Source organism: Alligator sinensis, unplaced genomic scaffold (assembly GCF_000455745.1).
Source record: "Alligator sinensis unplaced genomic scaffold, ASM45574v1 scaffold66_1, whole genome shotgun sequence".
Lineage (NCBI taxonomy): Eukaryota > Metazoa > Chordata > Crocodylia > Alligatoridae > Alligator > Alligator sinensis.
This window is the reverse complement of record NW_005842484.1, coordinates 842,584-863,408: the sequence shown is the minus strand read 5'-3', so window position 1 is coordinate 863,408 and position 20,825 is coordinate 842,584. Positions and strand designations below refer to the sequence as shown.

The window sequence follows — 20,825 nt, the reverse complement described above, 5'->3', positions numbered from 1 at the left end:
ATCATGAAACAACACCTACTTTGCAATCTCAGAGTGTCTATACACATGCTCTGGAGTTGTGGGAAAGGGCATTTTAATTATAGCAGCTCCTGGACAACTGCTCTACTTAAAATGCCACAGCATCATGTGCATTCAGTGTCCCACGTTTTAGAATGGCTGCGGGGGTGCTTTAACTTAACCTCGTCCAATGAGCTTTAGTTAAAGTGCCCCCACCATCATTTTGAAATGCAGGATGCTGAATACACATGATGGTGAAGCATGCTGGAGCCGTCTAATTAGAACACATTGGAGCCTGTATATAGGCATGCAGGGTGTCCAAATATGGAATTAATCCTATAACTAGGTAGATTTTTTTTTTTTAATATTTGAATGTTTTGAAGTTCACTATAAACAGCCCCAAAAGTCTTCCTAGAGGGTACATATAGATGTTTGGAGAGGTTAGATTGCTTTAAAAATGGCCACCCAATCTAACATAGTGTACCCAGGTGCAGACCTTATACTTAGATCCCTGGTTGGGTGTACTGTAACTGAGAATTGTACAGAAATCTAGAAAGGCTGGATCAGTTTTAAAACAGCTGACCTGATCTAAGTTAAGTGTACCTCTGAGATAGTCTAACTTAGATCGGATCTGGCAAAACAGATTTGATTGCCTTCTGTACAGTTTCCATGTTTGGGGCTGGGAAAGACCAACTACTGGCCCCTGCCTTGGGACTGCACTTCCCCTACCCTTCCCCACCCCCATGGCACTGGGCTATTTTTAGTCCTTCAAACCCTTTGTCCCACCCCCAAACAACAACCCTCCTCCCCCAAGATCAGTCAGTCCTCTGCAAGTCTGCCAAACACCCAATCCTGTAAGCTCTTCCCAGTGCTGGTTTTACCAATATCTGCTGATATTGGGAGTCAAGGAAGTAAGTTGGGATGGGAGGAGAAGCAGACAGCATGCGGGGGTTGGTTCGACAAGGGGTTGTTCATCTAGGAGTCAGAGAGGGTTTGGGGGCCTAAAAATAGCTCCTGATCTGGGGGAGGGGGAAAAAAAAATCCTCCCCCTTCCTCCAAAGTCCCCTCAAGGACACTGCTAGCCCCTGCCTCTTGCGCCCCCCCCACCCCCCGCAATTGCCACACCCCCGGCAAACTGCATGAGCCTCCCAACCCTCCCCTTCCTGTGGAACTCAGTTGCCTCCCTGATTCCCCCACTGGAGCCTGCTTGCCTCCCCTGATCCTAAGCCCTCCCACTAGTCCCCCTCCATCCTGACTTACCTTAGATTGGGTGGCCATTAACTTGATCTAACCTCCCCAAATATCTGTACATACCCATAATTAGTATTATGGAGACCTAAAAGTATTCCCACAAAAGTCATGGGGAAACTTCCTAAACCTGACACTGTAAATTCTCTCTCCCCACAGTCTTCTCTGTGCCCAATTTCATATGACAGCCAGAATATGGTAGTGCCTGCTCTCTTACAACCCTCACATTTTTGTCACTATTGTATTTGTCAGTAATTAAACATTTATGGATGACTTCTATGTGCAAACTGTTTTGAGGCACATTAAGTAATAGCCTTGAGTGCTAGATTTTGCACTCAAAATTCCAATTTAGCTGCAAATTGTGAAAGAACATTACTAGAGCACACTTTGACAATGTATTTGAGGAAGTTCAAGACTAAACTTCAGCTCATGGGTTTTTTTTGTTTTTTAAAAAATAAATCATACGATTCTGAATCAGTGTAAAAAGATAACAGATATAAGCCGAATGGGACAGAGGGATTGTATGCAAAAGAAAGTTGGCTATGTAGGATCATGTCCTACAGGAGATTATGCAGGAATTCCTCTTCATGGGACTGACTAGACTAGAGGAAGACAGAAAGAAAGAGGAGAGTTTGAAAAACTATTCTGTACACAGCAAATTCCCTTTCAAAGCAGCATAACTTGGAAGACATTACTGCTCTTATCTCTTGGAAGAGATTATTGCTTTTAACAATGCAAAGATGTCTACCGCTATAAAACATAAAGGAAAAAACAATGTAAAAGTATGCAAAATAAAGATTTTTTTTGCATTGGAATCTGGGAGGGAATCTCTGTATTTCATCTGAGCTGGTGACATGAAGCACCTAAAATCATGGGGAAGGCATCTTGCTGCACTTTATATTTTTACTACAATTCAGCAAGATGCTCAAACAAGTCTAATCTGAAGCAAGTAAACAGTTCCATTGACTTCAAATAGGTGCACAAGCGCATGAGTAGACGCGAATCAGAAGCGTCAGACAACAAGTCTTGCAAGAAAAAAACCCAACCCTCTGAACTCAGCTCTTCGGAAAATTCTTAGTTTTCTTCCAAAAATGTAACTTCACTTTAAAATTACTTGTGTTTTGCTAGAACCTAATTCTGTTTTTAATGTTAAAAAAAGGTAGTTAATAAAAAACAACATCTGCTAAATACATATTTTGTAAGATACACTGAAAGAGAGTAGTCTAGTATAAGGACTAATTTTGACAACTAGCAATATAGATTATTCTCCTGCAATTAACCCTAGCCTCTCACAGCTCTTAAGTATTCACTGGACAAATACAAAATACAGGGCATAAATGGCTTAGAAACTAGACAAAATTTCTAGTTTGTGTTAGATTAAATTGCTTCTTAGGCACTTTAGAAACAGGAGTTTTTATCAAAATGGTAGTGAGCTTTATCTAGCTTTGAAATTTGATTTACCCAAAGGAAATCAAATTAGGTCTAGTAAATTCAAAAAGGTGGGGAGAGCTCTGCAAGCTTCCATTGCATAGCACAAAGACCAGAGAGAGTAACTGGGAGCACATTCCTTTTTTATGGCCAGCCCTGATCATCCCAAAAAGTAGTGAGGAAACAGGACAAGTGTGGTGGTGCATGCTACATTCTTTGTTAGGATATTATGGCTATGGCATGCAGGAAGTCAATGTGAGTCAACCATAATTCCTCCTGGGTGTTCTTGTTGCAGTGGCCATTTTGCATGCTCTTCATTGTGTGGGTTGCGGCTATAGGTCACATGCTAGCCCAAAGCACAGCATCACAGAAAACACGTCCACAGAAAACATATTTCATTAAAAGCCTTTATATTATTCATTTAGATTAAAAATGCTCCCACTGAAAGCAAATTAAACATAGTGATTCTTCATCACCAGCCTCCACCCCAAAGAAAAACAAACACTCAAAGGCACTAAACAAAACTACTATTAGAAACTATTAGCTTCAACATTCCACCTTAAAAAGTAATGCAGTTTGAGGAATTCGTTAGAAAAGACTAATACCCATCTATTGTAATACGAACTAATTTTAAAGCAGAACTTTTTGCCAACATTTGTCAAAATATTTGACCTTGGCCCAAAACTCATGTGCTACATTTCAGCATGGTGTGATATTTCACAATCAAATAATTAAATCCATGGAAACAGGAGCTTACTAGCAGAAGTGCTAATGCACCCTTATATGCATTAGTACAGGTTGTGTGATACTTTTAATGACAATTTGAAAGTTATAGCAAGTGTCTGACAGAGAGAATTTTGATTAAGATCTGCAAACATATCCTAATAACACATCCTTAGAGTAACATATACCTGATACACATTTTCTTATAGTGGAAGTAACCAAAGGAAATCAACATATTTCACAATGTACAGGAAGACACATAAAACTGGACTATAAAATAAGGCACTTGCATTGAAAGAATATATTTCGAAGACAATTTAACTGGCTAATTTTTAACCATTAATACATATTCTGCAATGCATCTCCATATCCTGAAGCATTAAATAAATGTTCCTATGTAATAGTTTTACCGTCCAATTTGGCAAATATAGTTTGTTTATGGCTTCTTGAATCTTCATATACTAGCTTCAAGTTTCCCTCTTCCTTCCTAGATTTAATTCTAATATACAGTATATTGCTAAGTAAAGTAAAGCTCACAGGCTATACATGCTAGTTTAAGTATATGTTTGCATGAGATACTCAACTGGATAACTTTGACTTGGTTCCCAATGTTTGTTACAAATAGAATTCCACAACACAGCTTTGCAATATCCATATCACTGGCCTCTAATGCATAACAATGAAATTACATTAATATATTATGTTGGGAAATTATTCTTGCATGTACTTCAATTGCAACATTGATTTGAATGACTGTCAGATTCAGCCACTACAAAAAGAACACCTTACGGTTGAAATGTGGACTGTCTCTTGCTGTGCTTAATGCAGAAATAGAACTCAAAACATATTTCATTAGTTTAGTTAAACTACGTTGTCAAACTCCTAGTTCAAGAAAGTATTTTGCACTTCTATAGCACTTATTCAATGATTTAAGAAGTAGTTTGTATATAGTACAACTACACAATAGTACTGAGAGACAGAGAAACAGTCTTTTCAAGCCATCAAACTGATGTGAGGAAAGATTAAATTTTCATATACACTGGGAGTGTCTACACGAGACGATTACTGCACAGCTGGCTAATTAGCTCTGTAGTAAAGTGTCCATATCTACACTGCAGCTCTATTAGGCACCAGTAAACTAATTAACTCCAAGGTAGGTTAGTACTTGTAAATACAAGTACTATCCTATGGCAGAGTTATTTACTCTGAAGCAATGCACATGTGGGGCTGGTTTGGGCATGAGGGTGCTTCAGTACAGGGACTAGCTGCCGGCAAGCCCTGTACTTGAGTACCCTCATGCCCCAGTCAGCCTCTCTGCAGCATGTTAAGCCAGGTTGGAGCAGCTCCAGTCTGGCAGGTTGACTCTCCAGCTCAACATGCTGCAGTCCAAAGTGCACATGTAATCATGGCACTCAGGAGCAATGACCTCCAGCTGATACTAGCGTATTGCTTTGTATTAATTGCACGTGTTGATGTGCCCATTGAGTCTATTCCTGGGAAAGACCACTGCAACTTGATGCTCAGTGGAACTGATAAATTAGTCCCAGAGAACAAAAGTGACTTCTCCAAATGAGCACAAGTCAATGAGTGAGCCTGGGGCAGAACCGAAACCTGCATATTGAGGCCTCTCTTTATGGGCCTGATTCAGCCCCTTTGAGTTGTAGATGAGAAATCAGATCCTAAAGCCCTAGAGCATATTTCAAATCTAACAGAAATAAACCTTTGCTGTCATTATGACGATTTAACAAGGGGGCCGAGTTATCTGGCCATGAAATCGCTAGTGACTGGTGAAACTCGAAAGTTTGTAGGACTGATTGAATTCAAGGTTTGTCAAAAAGCATCGACATCATGATTGCAAATCTCATGAAAAAAGGACTTTCCTTTGTGTGCTGTCAATATCACAAGAACATTTTTATTTGTGGATTCTTACCAAAAGACAGTAATGCAGCAGTGTCAAAATGAACAAAAACCCATTGTCAAGTTATCCACATTCTTTTGTTTGTCTTAAGAAGCAATGGGGCTGTATGGGGGTAGGGGAATTGGTTCTAGTAGTAGGAAAACATGTGGTTTGGTTTTATTTTTCTTGAACTGTCAGTCTAACCCTTTATAGTTCCTTTTGTCAATATTCCTTTTGAGAGTTGAGTGATGCTAGACACATATCCTTTATCTCCACAGGGGAGCACTAAGCACATATAATGGAGGTACAAACCCACAGTTGTGTTCAAAACTTGACTTAGCTGCTTTATCTGACAGATATGTTACATGCCATCTACCCCATGATCCTGATAAATTAAACTTAGTAACTAATCACCATGGCCAATGTTCCTTTAATATGAATGCTCAAGTCAGACTTGTAACTCCAGTAAGGCAGGTAGCTTAAACACCTGTTTTCAGACCTGCCAATCAAGCGTTCAGCAACAACTATGACTTTACTGGTACGGCAGGTACACACACTGAGGTTCCAGGGATGGACTTCAGAAGTCTTACAAACCCTAAATTGAGCGGCTCTGCTTATGGGTATCTGGCAAGGGACACAGGTGTTACTATAGACAGCAATCAAATAAAATCACAGAAAACTTTAATTGAATGATATATATTTGAAATGGCAACCTGAATAAAAGGCAATGCCCAGAACTGTGAAGTTGCATTTGAACAAATTCCAAGTTAGTGTCTTCCTTTTTGATTTTATCCTTTTATTCACCTACTTTCCAGCTTGAATGTTTGTATTGCAGTTGCTTTGTAATTCAGTAATTTATCATAATTACTGGAAATTCTTACGCTTTTTCTTTTTATATACATAAGCTAGCGGTGGCCTATGTGTGCTTTGAGTGTTTACAGTGGACATACAGAAATGGGTAATGTGAAAGTATAAGGCACAGTATACTGCTCTTGAACATATTTAAGCTCCAGACGTTCCTGAATGAGATATGTACTTTTTTTTTAAAAAAGTAAAAGGATAAAAGATATTTAGTTTACATTAGTAAGAAACAAAAGGGCAGGAACAAACAAATTAGTGCAAATTATTTCTGCTGTAGTTGTTTACGTGCTAAACTAGTATGGTTCAATCTCTGGCCCGCACGCTGAATCCAGGCTTCCCATGGGTCTAAAAATTTGGCAGTGGGGGAACGGTTGCAGCAGTTTTGGAAAGCCACAGAAATTAATGTTGTTACTACTCCCCTGCTGCCAAATTTCCAGACGAGGAGGGAGCCATGCAGTCTGAATGACAGCGCCTTAACGCACCAGACTACGCTGGCATCTCGGGTCGGGTGGTGGCTAGATCCAGACCGTGGGGCCAGGCTCTGGTGCAGAGTAACTCCATGGCTGGGTCCAGCTCACAGGGCTGGGCCAAATGTACCAGATCACACTCACGGACTGACCACATGGATCCAGCCCTGCATCACTCATTTGGCCCACAGGGTTGAGCCAGGCACCACTGTGCTAAACTATAATAAACTTAGCCCTATTTCACTGAGTAGTAAAACTACTGTGTTTTAGCTTCCATTTACCATAGGGTAAGGACAAGCACATGAAAAAAGTTACGACAAAACAGGTGACATGAGGTAAATCCCCACTCCCTTTTTTGTTAATTTCCCATACCTTAAAGTTATGGAGAGATAATGGGAAAAGGTCACCATTATTTAAAAGCTAAAAAGCCCTCCGCTTTTATCAAGTTAAGAATGGAGAAAATTTAAGCATTAAGAGAATTGTGCCAAAATTAGAATTTATTCAATTTATTGAGCTACAGACTCATTTGTTAAGTCGTCTTTGTTTAAACAAAAAGGGAATTCAAGCAAACTTTATTCAATAACTGATTATTATTTTCTATTGAGTTACAAGGTCAAAAGGAAAGATCCTATTGTCAAAAGTATAAGAAATCTTAGAAAATACTATCATTTACCTAATTTTGTTTTCAGAAAAAGGCAGGTTATTTAATAAATTCAGAAGTATACTGTTTTTTGAACAGAGAAGTTGCAGGCAAGTCATTAGCTTTCTAAGCATCTCATTGGAATCTCTCATTGGAACTCTTTTGTAATCTATGTAGGCAATTTATTATTCAGTAATTTAACAGGTTACCAGATGAAAACCATAGTTTTTGATGCTGCTTAGAATGCTCCAATAACATCTTTCACAGCACTCATCTTGAAGCAGATTTACTACTAAAGAAATACATTACATTTCCCTCCAAAGGCAATGGGAGTGGTACAAACAAAAATAATTAAACATGACTTGGCTGATTTAGCTACAGCACAGAAGTCTGTTACTTCAAAGACATAATGATTTAAGAAAACAGAAAAACCACAGAACTTTGCATTCTGTAAAGGACCAACCCTATACTGTTCACTAAGACTATGCAGCTCAAAACTGAAGAAATACTGCTTTCACAGTGTAAGAGTTATCTACTTGAGGCAAGAGTTCCGCCAGAAACAAAAAACTCTGAGATTAATGTGTCTATCTGCATAACATAAGAGTCCCAAATATGGTGCATAATATTTCTAGTGAAATATGACAAAACAGTTAAAAAGAGAACAAGGTTAGTGTTACTTATTTAACTATATTTTATCAGGATGCCCTGTAAGGAAAAAAGTATTACACTTTTGTGCATTATCAAATAATCTGAAATGCAAGGTAAAAATCACTTCTCTGGTGTATATTTTTATAGTTATTGGCCCTCTGAAAAAGAGATCAGATCCAAGTACTCTAAACTGCATTTTATTTATAGCAACTTTTTAACTAGAAGTTTTAAAACTGAGGTTGTCATTATTTAATTTCTTTTTTCAGTGTTCACACTTGTCATTCAAAGCTTTTCAAGGCATTCTTAAAAGAGTTTGTATTTCAATTATGTTAAAGGTTAAACCAACTATTAATATGGATATTCCCTCCACTGTCAGCTTTTACTGAAGGTTTGGAAATAAAATACTAGCATAACTGAGGAAATGAATACAGAACAAATTATTAACTCTTAAACACTGTGGTGCTAATTATCCACTTGGTTTCCTAAAGAACAATATCAAATACAACAAAACAATGTGAACCATAGTAACTGCTGATCTGCACGTTGCACGTGCTTCTAAGGAAGCAGTGATTTCCCATTTCTTAACCAACATACTTGTGTAGACCCTGTGGCTGGACAAAGCAGCACCGGTAGAAAGGAATTAGCAAGTCAGTCATATGACAGCACCATTTAATAATAGATGTTAGGTATAGTCAAAGAAATGCTACTGTTTTAGGGTATTTGCCTGGACACTTGTTTATGAGACTGAGGTTTGTGCCAAGCATAAATAATAATATTCTCAATGTATAACATGAGGCTGTCAAGCACAATGCTAAGTGTTTCACGCTGAAACTATGAACTAAAATTAATTTTATTTTTATTTTAAGCATTCCCTATTTGAGACTTGACTTTACAGTCCTCAAGTAAGTGAATGAATAAAAAACAAACAAACAAAAAAAACCAACAGCGTAAATTTTGCTTGAAACACATTATAAATAGCTTTCTTTTCAGTTATATACTATTGGTTAATGTATGTGTGTGTAAATACACAGAAGTACGTGTATATATAGGTATATGTGCTATATAGCTATATATACACACATAATACATAGAGACTGAAATTATCTCACCGTTAAAGGTTTAGACTTTGAAATTATTTTCTTATTTGTTATAATTTTAAAAATAAAATATCTCCAAGGTTGTAGAGCTGATGATGTTAGCAGCTATTATTTCTATTTCACAATGTCATCAAGTAGCACAATAGCGTTTTTTTTTTTTTTTTTTTTTTTTTTTTTTAACTTTTATAAAATTACTAATAAAAAAGTGTAAAAAATATGGTTTAGAGTAGTATAGGATACATAGGAGTTGGTAGTATTTCAGGGTCATAATACATTCATACCCAGTATAATGTAAAAATGGCAAGGTTCACTTCCAGCTTCAGTTGTTTTATCAGGAGGTTTAACCTTCATTTGCAAAAACAATGCAATAAACCACTTCCCACCACTGTGTTATTCTTTATATTTTTCTATATAGACATTGTGCATTTAAATTTTTAGCATTCTTCTGCCCTTAAACTCCAGAACTCTGAAGAGATTTTGTTTGGGTGCTTTTGTGGATGAGTGATAATTAATAATGAAGAGCGTGATGTATTCTTTGGCACCGCTTAATCTCATTAATAAACCAAAGTCCTTCTTCTTTTCTTTCTCAGGTAAAAATCCTAACAGTGGTGCACACCAGCACTGAAGAGTGGAACAGGCCTGTACAATGTGATGACTAGAAAATATATCAAGGGGTGACATTTTTGTCTACAAGGTGTTTTTCCAATCAACTGCACAAAAATTTGGTCCACTTGTGTAACAATACAGTCCTCAAAGAACTTTGGTTATAGCATTAATGTTTTGGTAAAAAGAAGAGCAGTTGATTTCTTTCCTTTCTTCAAGTGGATTTTTCATTGTCTTCTCCCATCTTCTGAACCCGAGAATATTTTTTGCATGAAGATTTGAAACAGCTGGGAGGCCAAGATATTGGCCAGGAGAAGCAGCATGGAACTGAACCTTGTACATTCTTCTCAAAGAAATAAAATATTGGATACCACCATGCTCGAGAGAGAAAATTTGTTTGGGAAGACACCTTCAAGTTCTATATTGGGATGGGGATGAGGGAAAAGAAGAGACAAAGAAGATGACAAAATAACAAGTTTTAGCAATATACCCAAATAGATCAATTGAATTTTATAAGGAGGAGTGTGTCAAATACAGTACAATAGGAGAATAAAAATTCTGAAAATAGGTGTCCTGAGCCTGGGAAGAAACACAATCCAATGTGCCTTTTCCCCTTTATAATGCATCACATAGTATTCAACAGAGGGGATAATCTTTTGGTTCTGGATCAGAACTCCAACAAGAAATGCGAGTAAAAAAAAAAATCCAAAAAAAAAAAAAAAAAATCACCCCACCTAGCAAGTTTTTAGAGGGATTTCGATCTATTCACTCCATGGATGACTGTCATAGCAGAGTACTGTATTCAATGATCTAAGAGGTTCTATCATATCTTATGTTGCATCTCAAATTGCAAAGTAGTATATTTAGAGCTAGAGAGAAAAATTTTGACACCTGTATAAGTCTACTTACACTTCCGTGAAGTTTTTAAAAAAAAGCTAAGTTAATTTAAAAGTTCACTAAAAATATAACTAGCTTCTGTTTAAAACCTAAAATATGGTGTGGGTTACCTAAAACAGCAATAAAGTATTTTTTTTAAACACTAAGCTTTGAGAGTCCAGAGAAGGGCCAGCCATATTATCAGAGACTTGCACAGCAAGCTATATGAGGAAAGGCTAAGGGATCTGGGACTCTTCAGCCTGAAAGAGAGAAGGCTTACCGCTACATCAGGGGAGTACATCAAGGGGTCAGCGAACAACTGTTCACTAGGGCGCCTATGGGGATAGCCAGGAGTAACGGCCATAAACTTCTGGAAGACTGTTTCAGGCTCAACATTAGGAAAACCTTCTTCACAGACAGGGTGTCCAGACAGTGGAACAGGCTCCCTCGTGGTCCAATCGCCTACCCTGGAAATCTTGGAGAGGAGACTGGACAGTCACCAGACCCCGGTTGTCTTTCCTGCCTGGTGCAGGGGGCTGGATCCAATGATCTTCTGAGGCCCCTTCCAGCCTTGCAATCTATCAAATATTTCTACATGCTTTCAGGAAAGCAAGTAACTGTACAGATGTGCTTAAGTCTCCCTGACGTCCAATTTTCTTATACTTTCAAAGGAAAAAGTCTATTTTTGTCTCAGTTCTAATCAACTAAATTTGGTGATCTTTTGGTGATCAATATGATCTTATTTTATGGAACTGAGCGAAAAGGGCCATTATTACGTTGACAATAGCTTACATATTTCCTATGCACTCACCTTTTCATTGGCCATTGAGTGGTACCACCAGAAGAGCCGGGTGGTGATATAATAAGCAATGATGACATCCACAGTGTAGTGTTCATGTGCAACAAGGATACAGATTATTCCAGCAGCACTCATTAACCAGCAGATTAAATGATACCACCAGAAATGACGAGGTGAATCTGTCAACCAAAAAAAAAAAGGGGAAGGTTGATCTACATATCTATATGATAATACAGGTATGATTCAGCTATTTAATTTGAACCCTTCTGGTGTGTAGGTATTTTATTCATATTTGTGGAAATACTTGCATTTCAGTAAGAATAGACACTTAAGAACTAAATTAGCTTACTGACATAAAGCAAATATTTTCCTCCCCATGGTCTCTGGTGCCCTAAGAAGTTCCAGCAGAGGGAGAGATGAATGTTTATAAATAATCTAAGTCTGTGTTTAAAATGATTTTGAGTGTATAGAAATAAAGAAAGAAGCCAACCACTAACTCCATGCTTGTCAGTGTGATTTTTCCAAAAGATGAACGTTATTTAGAGTCCAATTACACAGGAAGCAGCAATGAGAAAATGAGGCACAGTACTGATGTACAGACACTGACTGCACAGCAGCAGCATGCCTATGGGATACATGGCCAATTCTTCAGAGGCAACTTCGGACGGTTCGTTATAGTACAGTCTGCTTGTTTTGGTTCTTTCTACCCTTTGTCCTATTTAAAGCCATCTGAACTATATTATTCCTCCCCCATTCTCACCCCCAAATTTTTTGAAATAAAGAGTTAACTATATCTTGCCTGGGGCACATATTAAAGGGTAAAATTTTAAACTGCCCACTGTTAGGCTGTGATAACATTCATGCATGCAATATTATTAAGAGAAAGCAGTAAATCCTGTTGCCACCTACTCATGGAACATTAGGCTATATGCCATCTGTTCTACCAATTCTGATGTTTTAATTACACGTGAATCACTGCCGGAAAGTTTTCAGCACTGTGAAATTTAGGCTTAGCAGTCACCACACCACATACCAGTTTCTAGTTGTTGGGGAAGGGAGAGGGAAAGGAGGGGGAGAGGAAAGAGGGGCAAACCTCTGTCAATATACAAGTGCTGCATGCAAAATTTCACATAACCTAGCTTCATTGTTTGACTGATTATGAGGCACCCTTTGGAGGGTTCTGCAGGGATTTATTCCGGGCCCCAACTTTGTTCAAGGTTTTCATCAGTGATCTGGAAACGGGGGTGTACAATGAAGTCTCTAAGTTTGCAAATGATACCAAATTATTCTGTAGAGTCAAGTCCCAAGCTGATGGAGAGGAGCTGCAGAAAGATCTCACCAAGCTAAGTGAGCAGTCAAAAAAAATGGCAGATGAACTTCAAAATCAACAAGTACAAGGGTAATGCACCTGGCAAAAATTAGTAGGAAACTGGTTTAAAACTAACAAGACAAAGTCTTTTTTTATGCAATGCATAGTTAACTTATGGAATTCATTGCCACAGGAGGGATGGACGCAGGTAGCATACCCAGGTTCAAAAAGGGACTGGACAAATTCATGGATGATAGATCTATTAGTAACTGTTAAATGGATTGGCTGGGGAGGTTTAGAGGTGCCAGAGGAAATGAATAATGGCGCATACCAAGAAAGATAATGGATAGGGAATAGATGACCCTAGATCTATTCTGGTTCAATGCTTTCCCTCTAGCATCCATTTCTGCCGCTGTCAGAGACAGGATACTAGGCTAGATGAACTATTGGTTTCACCCAGTAGGGCACTTCTTATGTTCTTATATTCCAGACTAGTGTTGCTTAACCTTTTGGTGCCACTGGGGCTTGTGTGGTCAAACACAGGGCCCCATGCTGCCTCCAGCTGGCCTGTGTGCCTGGATTGGCCCCCAGGTGACATCTAGCCCACACGGCTCCCTACAGGATTGGAAATTTGGCAGCAAGGGAGAAGTAATTGCTTCCACCACTTCCCTATCCACAATCTTTTGGACCCATGAGAGCCTCTGTGGGCTGAATGGCATGGCTCCACAGGTTGGATCTGGCCCATGGGCTGGGGGCTGAGCACTTTTGCTCTAGAGAAACTCAGCATTAAACTCAGTATTGGTATAAACAAGCACGGCTCCCACAATGTTCAAAAGGAAGTGATATTTTTCCTTCCTTCTTCAAAAGGGTCAGTAATTAGAAGGTGCAGAATTAAAATTAAACAAATACTTATGTGCTCAGTGATTTTTCTTTTGATTCAAAGCACATTGTTATCCCACTCCCACATTTCCAGTTCCCAAAATAGAGTCTGTGCTCAAACTCTAAAGCACCAAACCCTGCATTAAGAAAAAGTATATCCATACATGTAATGTGCATATTACTATACTTCATAGGAGAACCATCCTAGAGACAGCCCTGGGATGAATTTTTCTAAATTGTGTGAAGTTCTGCTATTTTTGGGGGGAACGATAAAAAAAGTGTATCAATGTATTAATGTGATGTGTGCTTAGGAATTCTTCTTGCAATAAGCTTCAAAACACATTAATTACTGAATACCATAACTTACATTCCTTGATAAATAGGTAGGTGAGTGTTAGCACTACAGTGTGACCACTAAAAAGAAAGTCTCCACATAGGATGTGTGATCCTGTAATGGACAGACCACCACCAGAAATCAGTCGCAGGATCCTCTGCACCTTAGCTTGAGAATCTCCATTCAACTAGAAAGACAGGACAAAAAAAAAAAAAAATACAAGATGAAGAATGAATGTGTGTAGACAAGAAGTTTATTGAAGTCAACTTGTGCTTCAAATGGAAAGAATTGTGTCTACTAAACTTTTGTATTTTCTTTGTGTATTTTTGAAGCAACTCTCCAAGACTAGCACAGTTCCTTAGAGAAATCTGTCAACAACCAAGGATCCACAGAACAGGATGAAATTGGAAAAAGATCAGCAAAATGTATTCTAACACAAAATATGCTCTACTTCATAAAAAACCCCAACAGCAAGGCTTTCTATTTGTGCTGTATATTCTGGAACATAATGATGTCCAGTATATTTAAAAAACAGATGTTAAAACTGGAGTGTGATCTTGCACATTACAGGCTTTTGTGACATACCACAAATCCCTCAGTGTTGCTTCTGATAATGCAACAAATTTATTTTTGATCTCTTTAATATACAAGTCACCTGCTGTTTTTAGCTAGAGCTGAGCAACAATGTCAAAAATGTGCTTAATTAGAGGATTACTTACAGAGTCAAAACTAGGTTTCCTGACAGTTTGGGAGGCTTTTCAAAGCCTGTGGGTGCATTTGTATTTTCCCCAATGTTGTACAAACCCTCAGTGTCAAAACAATTGACTAAAATTCACTGTCTGGCGCACAGAGGGAATATGAACTTATGAGAACCCAAACCAAAATAAATTATAAAAAACCCACAAAGTTTTTCTATGGCTCTAGAATGTATTAGATTCAGATATTTTAACATATGCTCCATGGATAAATTCATCCCTGAATTTGTCCCTTATTTCACTCAAGTGAAATAAATACACAAAAAAACTGAGGACAAACTTGACTCTCCTCTACCTTTAGAGAGGTACCTTGAAATATTCATTCATGCTGCAGCATCCCAGTGCAAGCATGGGAACATCCTAAAACATTTTTTAACCATGTAGAGAGCTGCTTAAAGTGGCTATGGAGTCTTAGGTTGGTAGCCCAAACTGATCTTAACACAAGCTTATGCCAGTTCCCCAAAGACATGCCATTTCCTTGCCTTACCATTTTAAGCATTTTACCATTTATTTTTATAGTGACATTGACAAATACATTCACATTTCCACAACTACTTGCTCAATTTTTTAATGAACTTGCTTTGGCCAGGACTGTCAGAATAAGTTTAGACATCCCAGATGGTCCTTGTTCAACAAGCATGATAATCATACTTGCAGCCTTCTACCATTCTCTCATATATATGTGCCTGCCTGCCCAGCAAACAGCTGGTTTGTGTGTCAGCTGATAAAATTACAATAAAACATATTACAGTAAAAGCTCTGTTATCCTGCACATTACAAGCTGCCACGTTCTATTAACTGGCATGCCGGCTTGTAAGGTAAAGTGAAACCGGAAGTGCCCACTGTGGCACTTCCGGTTTCTCTGAGCCCCCACGGCCCAGGGGCATAGCAGGCTGTGCGGGCCCGCCTCCCTATCCCATGGGGTCCACAGGGCCCGTGGGAGGATCAGCAACGCTGCAGGAGGGGCAGCAATGCCCTGGATGCAGTGGGAGAAGCGGCGCATTAACCAGCATATTTTGTTATCCGGCATCTCCCATTCCCAGAGGATGCCAGATAACAGAGCTTTTACTGTATACAGGTCTTGGATAATAAAAATTTCTCCGAAGATATGAGGTTAAAATATATATATGTCTCAACACCACATTTATCCATTTTGTTACATACTTTTGTGCTAGTTTATTGTACTCTGTGAGGTCTTTCATTGTACACACGTATTCAAGCAGCAGGTACTGCAGAAGATGTTGCAGAGATTGAGGCTCTGTGCTGCAGTCACAAGCAGTTGAACCAACGGTATAGCCCCATCTCTTCATTAGTTCCTTGGAGTGTCTGACTCTGGTATGTAGGCAATTGAGACATCACCACCTTTGCCAGCCCCTGGTGGGAAGGACTCGGCTGCTGAAATGTCTATTTTTCTGCTGTCAGGCATTTGCTTCAGCCTCTTGTTCCACATCTGTAGTCTTATCTCTTTGGATGTGGCATTGAGAGGTTGGGGGTTTGGGAGGAAGCTCCTGCATGACTTCAGATGTTTGTATGCTGCTGGATGATCATACAGTGGGTGTCTCACATCTTCAGTTTGACTCGATCACAGACTCTGTGGGTGCTCTGGGGTTCAAGCACCCACCAAAAAGCCAACCCTCCTCCCCAAAAAAGAAAGAAAGAAACAAACAAACAAAAAATCAGCGGGTGCTCAACACCCATGGAGCCACTTGAAGATGTTAAAAAAACAAACAAAAACTATGCTTTGCTGGAAGCAGCAATGTGTTTCTTTAACCGGGGTCTGCAGTATCTGCAAAGATCAGGTGCTTCAGCAGGGCTTTTTGGCACTTTTAACTAAGGCTGATTCAATCAGCTATTGGATAAACAGCCCCACTAAAGCGCCCAGGCTTTACAGACTCTGCAGAGCCAGGTTGAAGTAATGTGCTGCCTCTTCTGGGCGTGCACAGGACTCAGCACCGCTTTTCTCTTTTTTTTTTACATCTGCAAGCACCCACCAGCAAAAAACAAAGTTAGCGCCTATGGTCTCGACCATTCTATCCTGCTGGCCACCGCTTGTGGTTTGGAGTGTTAGCAGAATTCACTGGTATTACTTGACAGAGGTTGCGATGCAAATGCTTTTGCTATAGCCCTCTCTGTAGTGCTTACTAATACCATCCACTACAGAAAGATGCTCCCTGCTCACCAGATCTTGCCAAACGTCTCAAAATACAAAAAAGACAGACCTAATAATTACAATACACATCTGCGCTTTTCCCTGAAGAATATTATACAGTATGTGATGAAAACATTAACTTTAAAGACTTTGGTTTAAACACTTTAACCAATGCTAAAGTTTCTTACCTTTGGAGCACATTGAAAATGCATCCCAGGCACAGGTAGGGTGGTAACGTACATGGTAATACAACGGTACAGGTACAATGTTCCTATTATAAAAAAGAACCTGCGTCCCACTATTGACCTGAAAATAGGGAGAAAAACAAAAAGGATAACTTTAGGATACAATTAGTCTCTTGTGAGAAGAGGGAGATAGTCTAAAATATGATCAAGCCCTGGTAAAGCCTCATTTAATCATCACACTATGAAAATTTATTTTTATTTGTGATCTAAACCATGTGTGAAAACAGTTTTAGTGCATATAAAAAGTTACCATTCCACATTCTACTTCTGCAGTCAGTAAGTCAGTGGTTCCCAAACCTTTGATACCTGGGGCAAACATTATTTTCTGGATTAAAGGATTAGTCTCTCTATCAGTGGCTCGCAACCATTTTAGCCTCAAGGCCCTACTCTATAGCTTTTCTGTATTTCACAGCACCCAGCTGAAAAATAAATAAATAAATAAAATCAGAGACTGATCTAAATCCAGAAAGATATGGAGGGGGTTTCTGAGGCTAAAAAAAAGTTGAGAAGCACTGATTTAGCTGATGCCACTTAAGTGCGGCAGGGCCAGGAACTCACCCTGCTTTGCTCCAACTCTTTCCACTGTCTGGCCCCTCCTGATCTCATGGGGCAAGGGCAGCCCGGCTCCCACTGCTGAGGATGCAGAGTCTTACACACCAGCAAGCACCTCCATGGCCCTAGAAGCATGGGAGGAGTGGACAGGACAAACCAGGCTGCAAAGTAGGGCTCCACCTGACCACAGTGTGTGGCTAAGAGTAGGGGGGAGGGCGATCACATGGGCTACCTGGGGACAAGGAAGGCAGCAGCAGCAACAGTTCCTAGAGGAGCATCCTCAAGCCCTGCTGGAGTAGCCGAGGCAGGTGGTGCAGGGTGCCAGGCAGGGGAGAAAAACATTTACAACCTCATACATGGTGATCTCACAACACTTCCATTACTCTAAGCAGCATACTAGCGTGCCATAAGACGCACCCTTTGGGAATAACTGCACAAAGTGCAACACAAACAGTATTTGATATATGAATTGATCTTTGCAGATTGTCAGACAAGACAGAAATTAAGAAGCAAATGTTTGCTGCTGAGAGAGGTAAAGAAACTACTGCAACTAATAAACTGTAACTATGTTCAAACCTTGTTTATTGCTTTAGTATATGAATATCTACCATTTAAATTTTGCTTCATACTTATTTTATGATATTTTCATTTTCAGTCCCAAAGCTAATTAACTTTGTTTTAAACTATTTCAGAAACTGTAGGAAGGAAGCTGATCATTCTCTCAAATATAGTTTGAACATCCATTATAGTGCCAATGAATGAACTGTGCATTTTCATCTTCAGAAGCTGGTAACCATATCTTGCTGATTTTTTTTAAGAACCCCACCCCCAATCTTCATTACAACATGCTGTTTTAATGGGCGGGGGCAGGGTTGCAAAATCTAAAGCTTTCAGAGGCAAAGATGTCTCATGTTCAGAACAGAATTTCTGGTCAAAAGGGAAATTCATCCTGGACTCAGGCAATAATTTGTGATAAGGGCACTCAGAGATGTGGGAGACTGAGGTTTTAAATTTTTGCCCTGACTAATTTAGAGTAGAGACTAGAGTATTTATACAGGTATATCAGACTAAAACAGAAAATATGAAACCTTGAATTCTTCTCTTGCCAGCCCTATTCTTAGGCACAGCCGCAGAATCTAGCTCTAAATTTTCTTTAAATATTTTGGGCCTAATTCTATAGGTTGTACTCAAACTGAGAAATCACTGGGACTTTCATGCAGAAAGGGGGCAGGTAAAATACGAGAGACAAAAAGTGGGATAAGCCAACCAAGCAGCAGCAGAGGAAAATGTACATACTTACTTGTATCGAAGAAACAGCCACTGGATTATCCATAATCCAACTAGTATCATTCCATTTATTTCTGATACAGAAAAAGCCCAATTCACGCGATCAATATAATCAAAAAATTTATCAGGCAAGGGAGGGCTGAGCTCCTTGGGAGGTACCCTCTCATGAACTACGGTGATCATGACAGTCGTTAGAATTAAGTTGAAGAGAGCATACACAAAGGCAATGCCTGTTTTCCACCATTCCAAGGGAAATTTGTTCCTAGATTCAGCAGGCATAGAAATCTGAATATAGTCTGGATACTTCTTTGTGCTTTTCCGCAATCCATTGGACAAACCCTTTGGTTTGCTATTGCCGTTTTTGCTCTCTTCGCTGACAGATAGGGTAGGTCGAGCATAGCCATTTGAGGTCTCATTGTTCTGACCTTCCATGTGTTCTTCAAGCTTTGCTGTCTCAATGGTATCCATTCTCCTGAGACTTTTGGCCAAACCAAGGAATTTCCAATTTTCTGATGCTTTTTAAAATATCTTACTCCTTGAAGTCCAATTTATGTTTTAAAGTTAATTTTTGCCTTCTAACAAAATCTTCAGAAATTGTCCATTTTGTGTTTTCTCTGGTCAGTTAATAGATCTTTGAAGCCAATCTCACTCCTTCCCAGAGATCTGTTACTATATCATCTGCAAAATAATAAAACCATACTGAGGAACTATTACAGCTGGCAACATGACAACACATAAATGAAATATTAAAGTAACTTTAGGGGAATCTATGTTCTATGGATCAATCCAGTTTACCTCATATATTTGTCAAAGGACACAAAAGAAACCAAGCAACTGCTGTTAGCTTTAGTTTAACAAACATAAATAATTTTAATTTGGTTTAATTTGATTGTAGTGATTAGAGATAAAAATGGTGGTTACTATTAAGCCTGTCCTTAAAGAAAGGGCTGATAATTATACCACTCTGTCAGCAGCTGACAGCTTATATTTAAGTTTAAATATATCTATTATGTCTATGGAAATCCACACTTGTAATTCTGTTCACAGCTAATTAAAAGAAAGAAAACCAACATTCTGGGGACAGAGTTCCATGGTGGCTTAAATCCCAATGCAACCCTACACCAAGAAGAATATTGTCAGTGTCACACAGGGTGCTGGTCAGAACAGAATTTAGTCATCTCCATAAATTTAAATAGACAGCCTGCTTAGCCCTGGGGATGGGCCAGAAACTCTGAGTAAGAAGTTCCTAGGATCAAGTTCCGAGAGATACAGAACAGCATCATTCCAGCAAAGCATGTAAGAACTTAAACATATCACAAAGCTTAAACATATCAATAGTCTAATCAACTTTTTTCCCCCCATCCCTGCCCCCTTCAGCTTCTAGTGGTTTTTTGTTTTATGGGAAAAATACAAAACAAATAGTGCATCCACATTAGATTTTTAGCATACAATTTTTAAGCAAAGCTTCAATTTTCAGAGGATTTTCAAGTAAATCTCTTAATTAGCCAAATTAGATTCATTTTCCAAGAGTTTAATCATTAGGCTTGTAAAAGGAAGATCAAAATTGTACGGAGGAAATACAAATGGCATTCAATATTTATTCTAGGTTCATACATGCTTTACTGTATGGATTTCTACTTTAGGCACAGGACATACCCTTTGGTGGTCTATAAAATAAAGTAATTTAGGCTTCTTTTTTTTTAATACTTCAATAAAATCCTCATTTTGTTTTTTTATTAATACACAACAGGCTTCTGCATAGAAAGGAAAAAAGTACTATTCACACCTGTAGGAAAGAAACAGGTAAGGCTTAATACTGATTATAAATTATTGGAAGGCTTAGTGCTATTGCACATTCATACTTAGCTCTGGTACATATTTGTATAACTCAATTTGGCTCAGATCACTCTACGAACAATGTGCTAATAATCTACACAATATTTACCTTTCACTAACAGCACTGTACCATAATGCTCTTCTCTGTTTCTCCCATGGGGAGAGGCCCAGCACTGTAAGCTGCTCACACTCTTT

At 38.8% G+C, this 20,825-nt stretch overlaps 1 protein-coding gene across 3 annotated transcripts in view; it reads right to left on the bottom strand.

The window, feature by feature from the left end:
* Positions 1-213: 213 nt before the first annotated feature.
* SGMS2 (sphingomyelin synthase 2) overlaps positions 214-20,825 on the bottom strand; it is a 69,027-nt gene continuing 48,415 nt past the window's right edge. For all 3 annotated transcript variants that reach the window (XM_025212780.1, XM_006031135.3, XM_025212779.1), the window contains 5 exons: positions 18,808-19,472; positions 16,899-17,016; positions 13,840-13,993; positions 11,297-11,463; positions 214-10,027 (listed from right to left, as the gene is read on the bottom strand). In XM_025212780.1, coding sequence (XP_025068565.1) covers positions 9,824-10,027; positions 11,297-11,463; positions 13,840-13,993; positions 16,899-17,016; positions 18,808-19,262 — 1,098 coding nt within the window. In that variant the 5' untranslated portion in view covers positions 19,263-19,472 and the 3' untranslated portion in view covers positions 214-9,823. The remainder of the gene's footprint in view (positions 10,028-11,296; positions 11,464-13,839; positions 13,994-16,898; positions 17,017-18,807; positions 19,473-20,825) is intronic.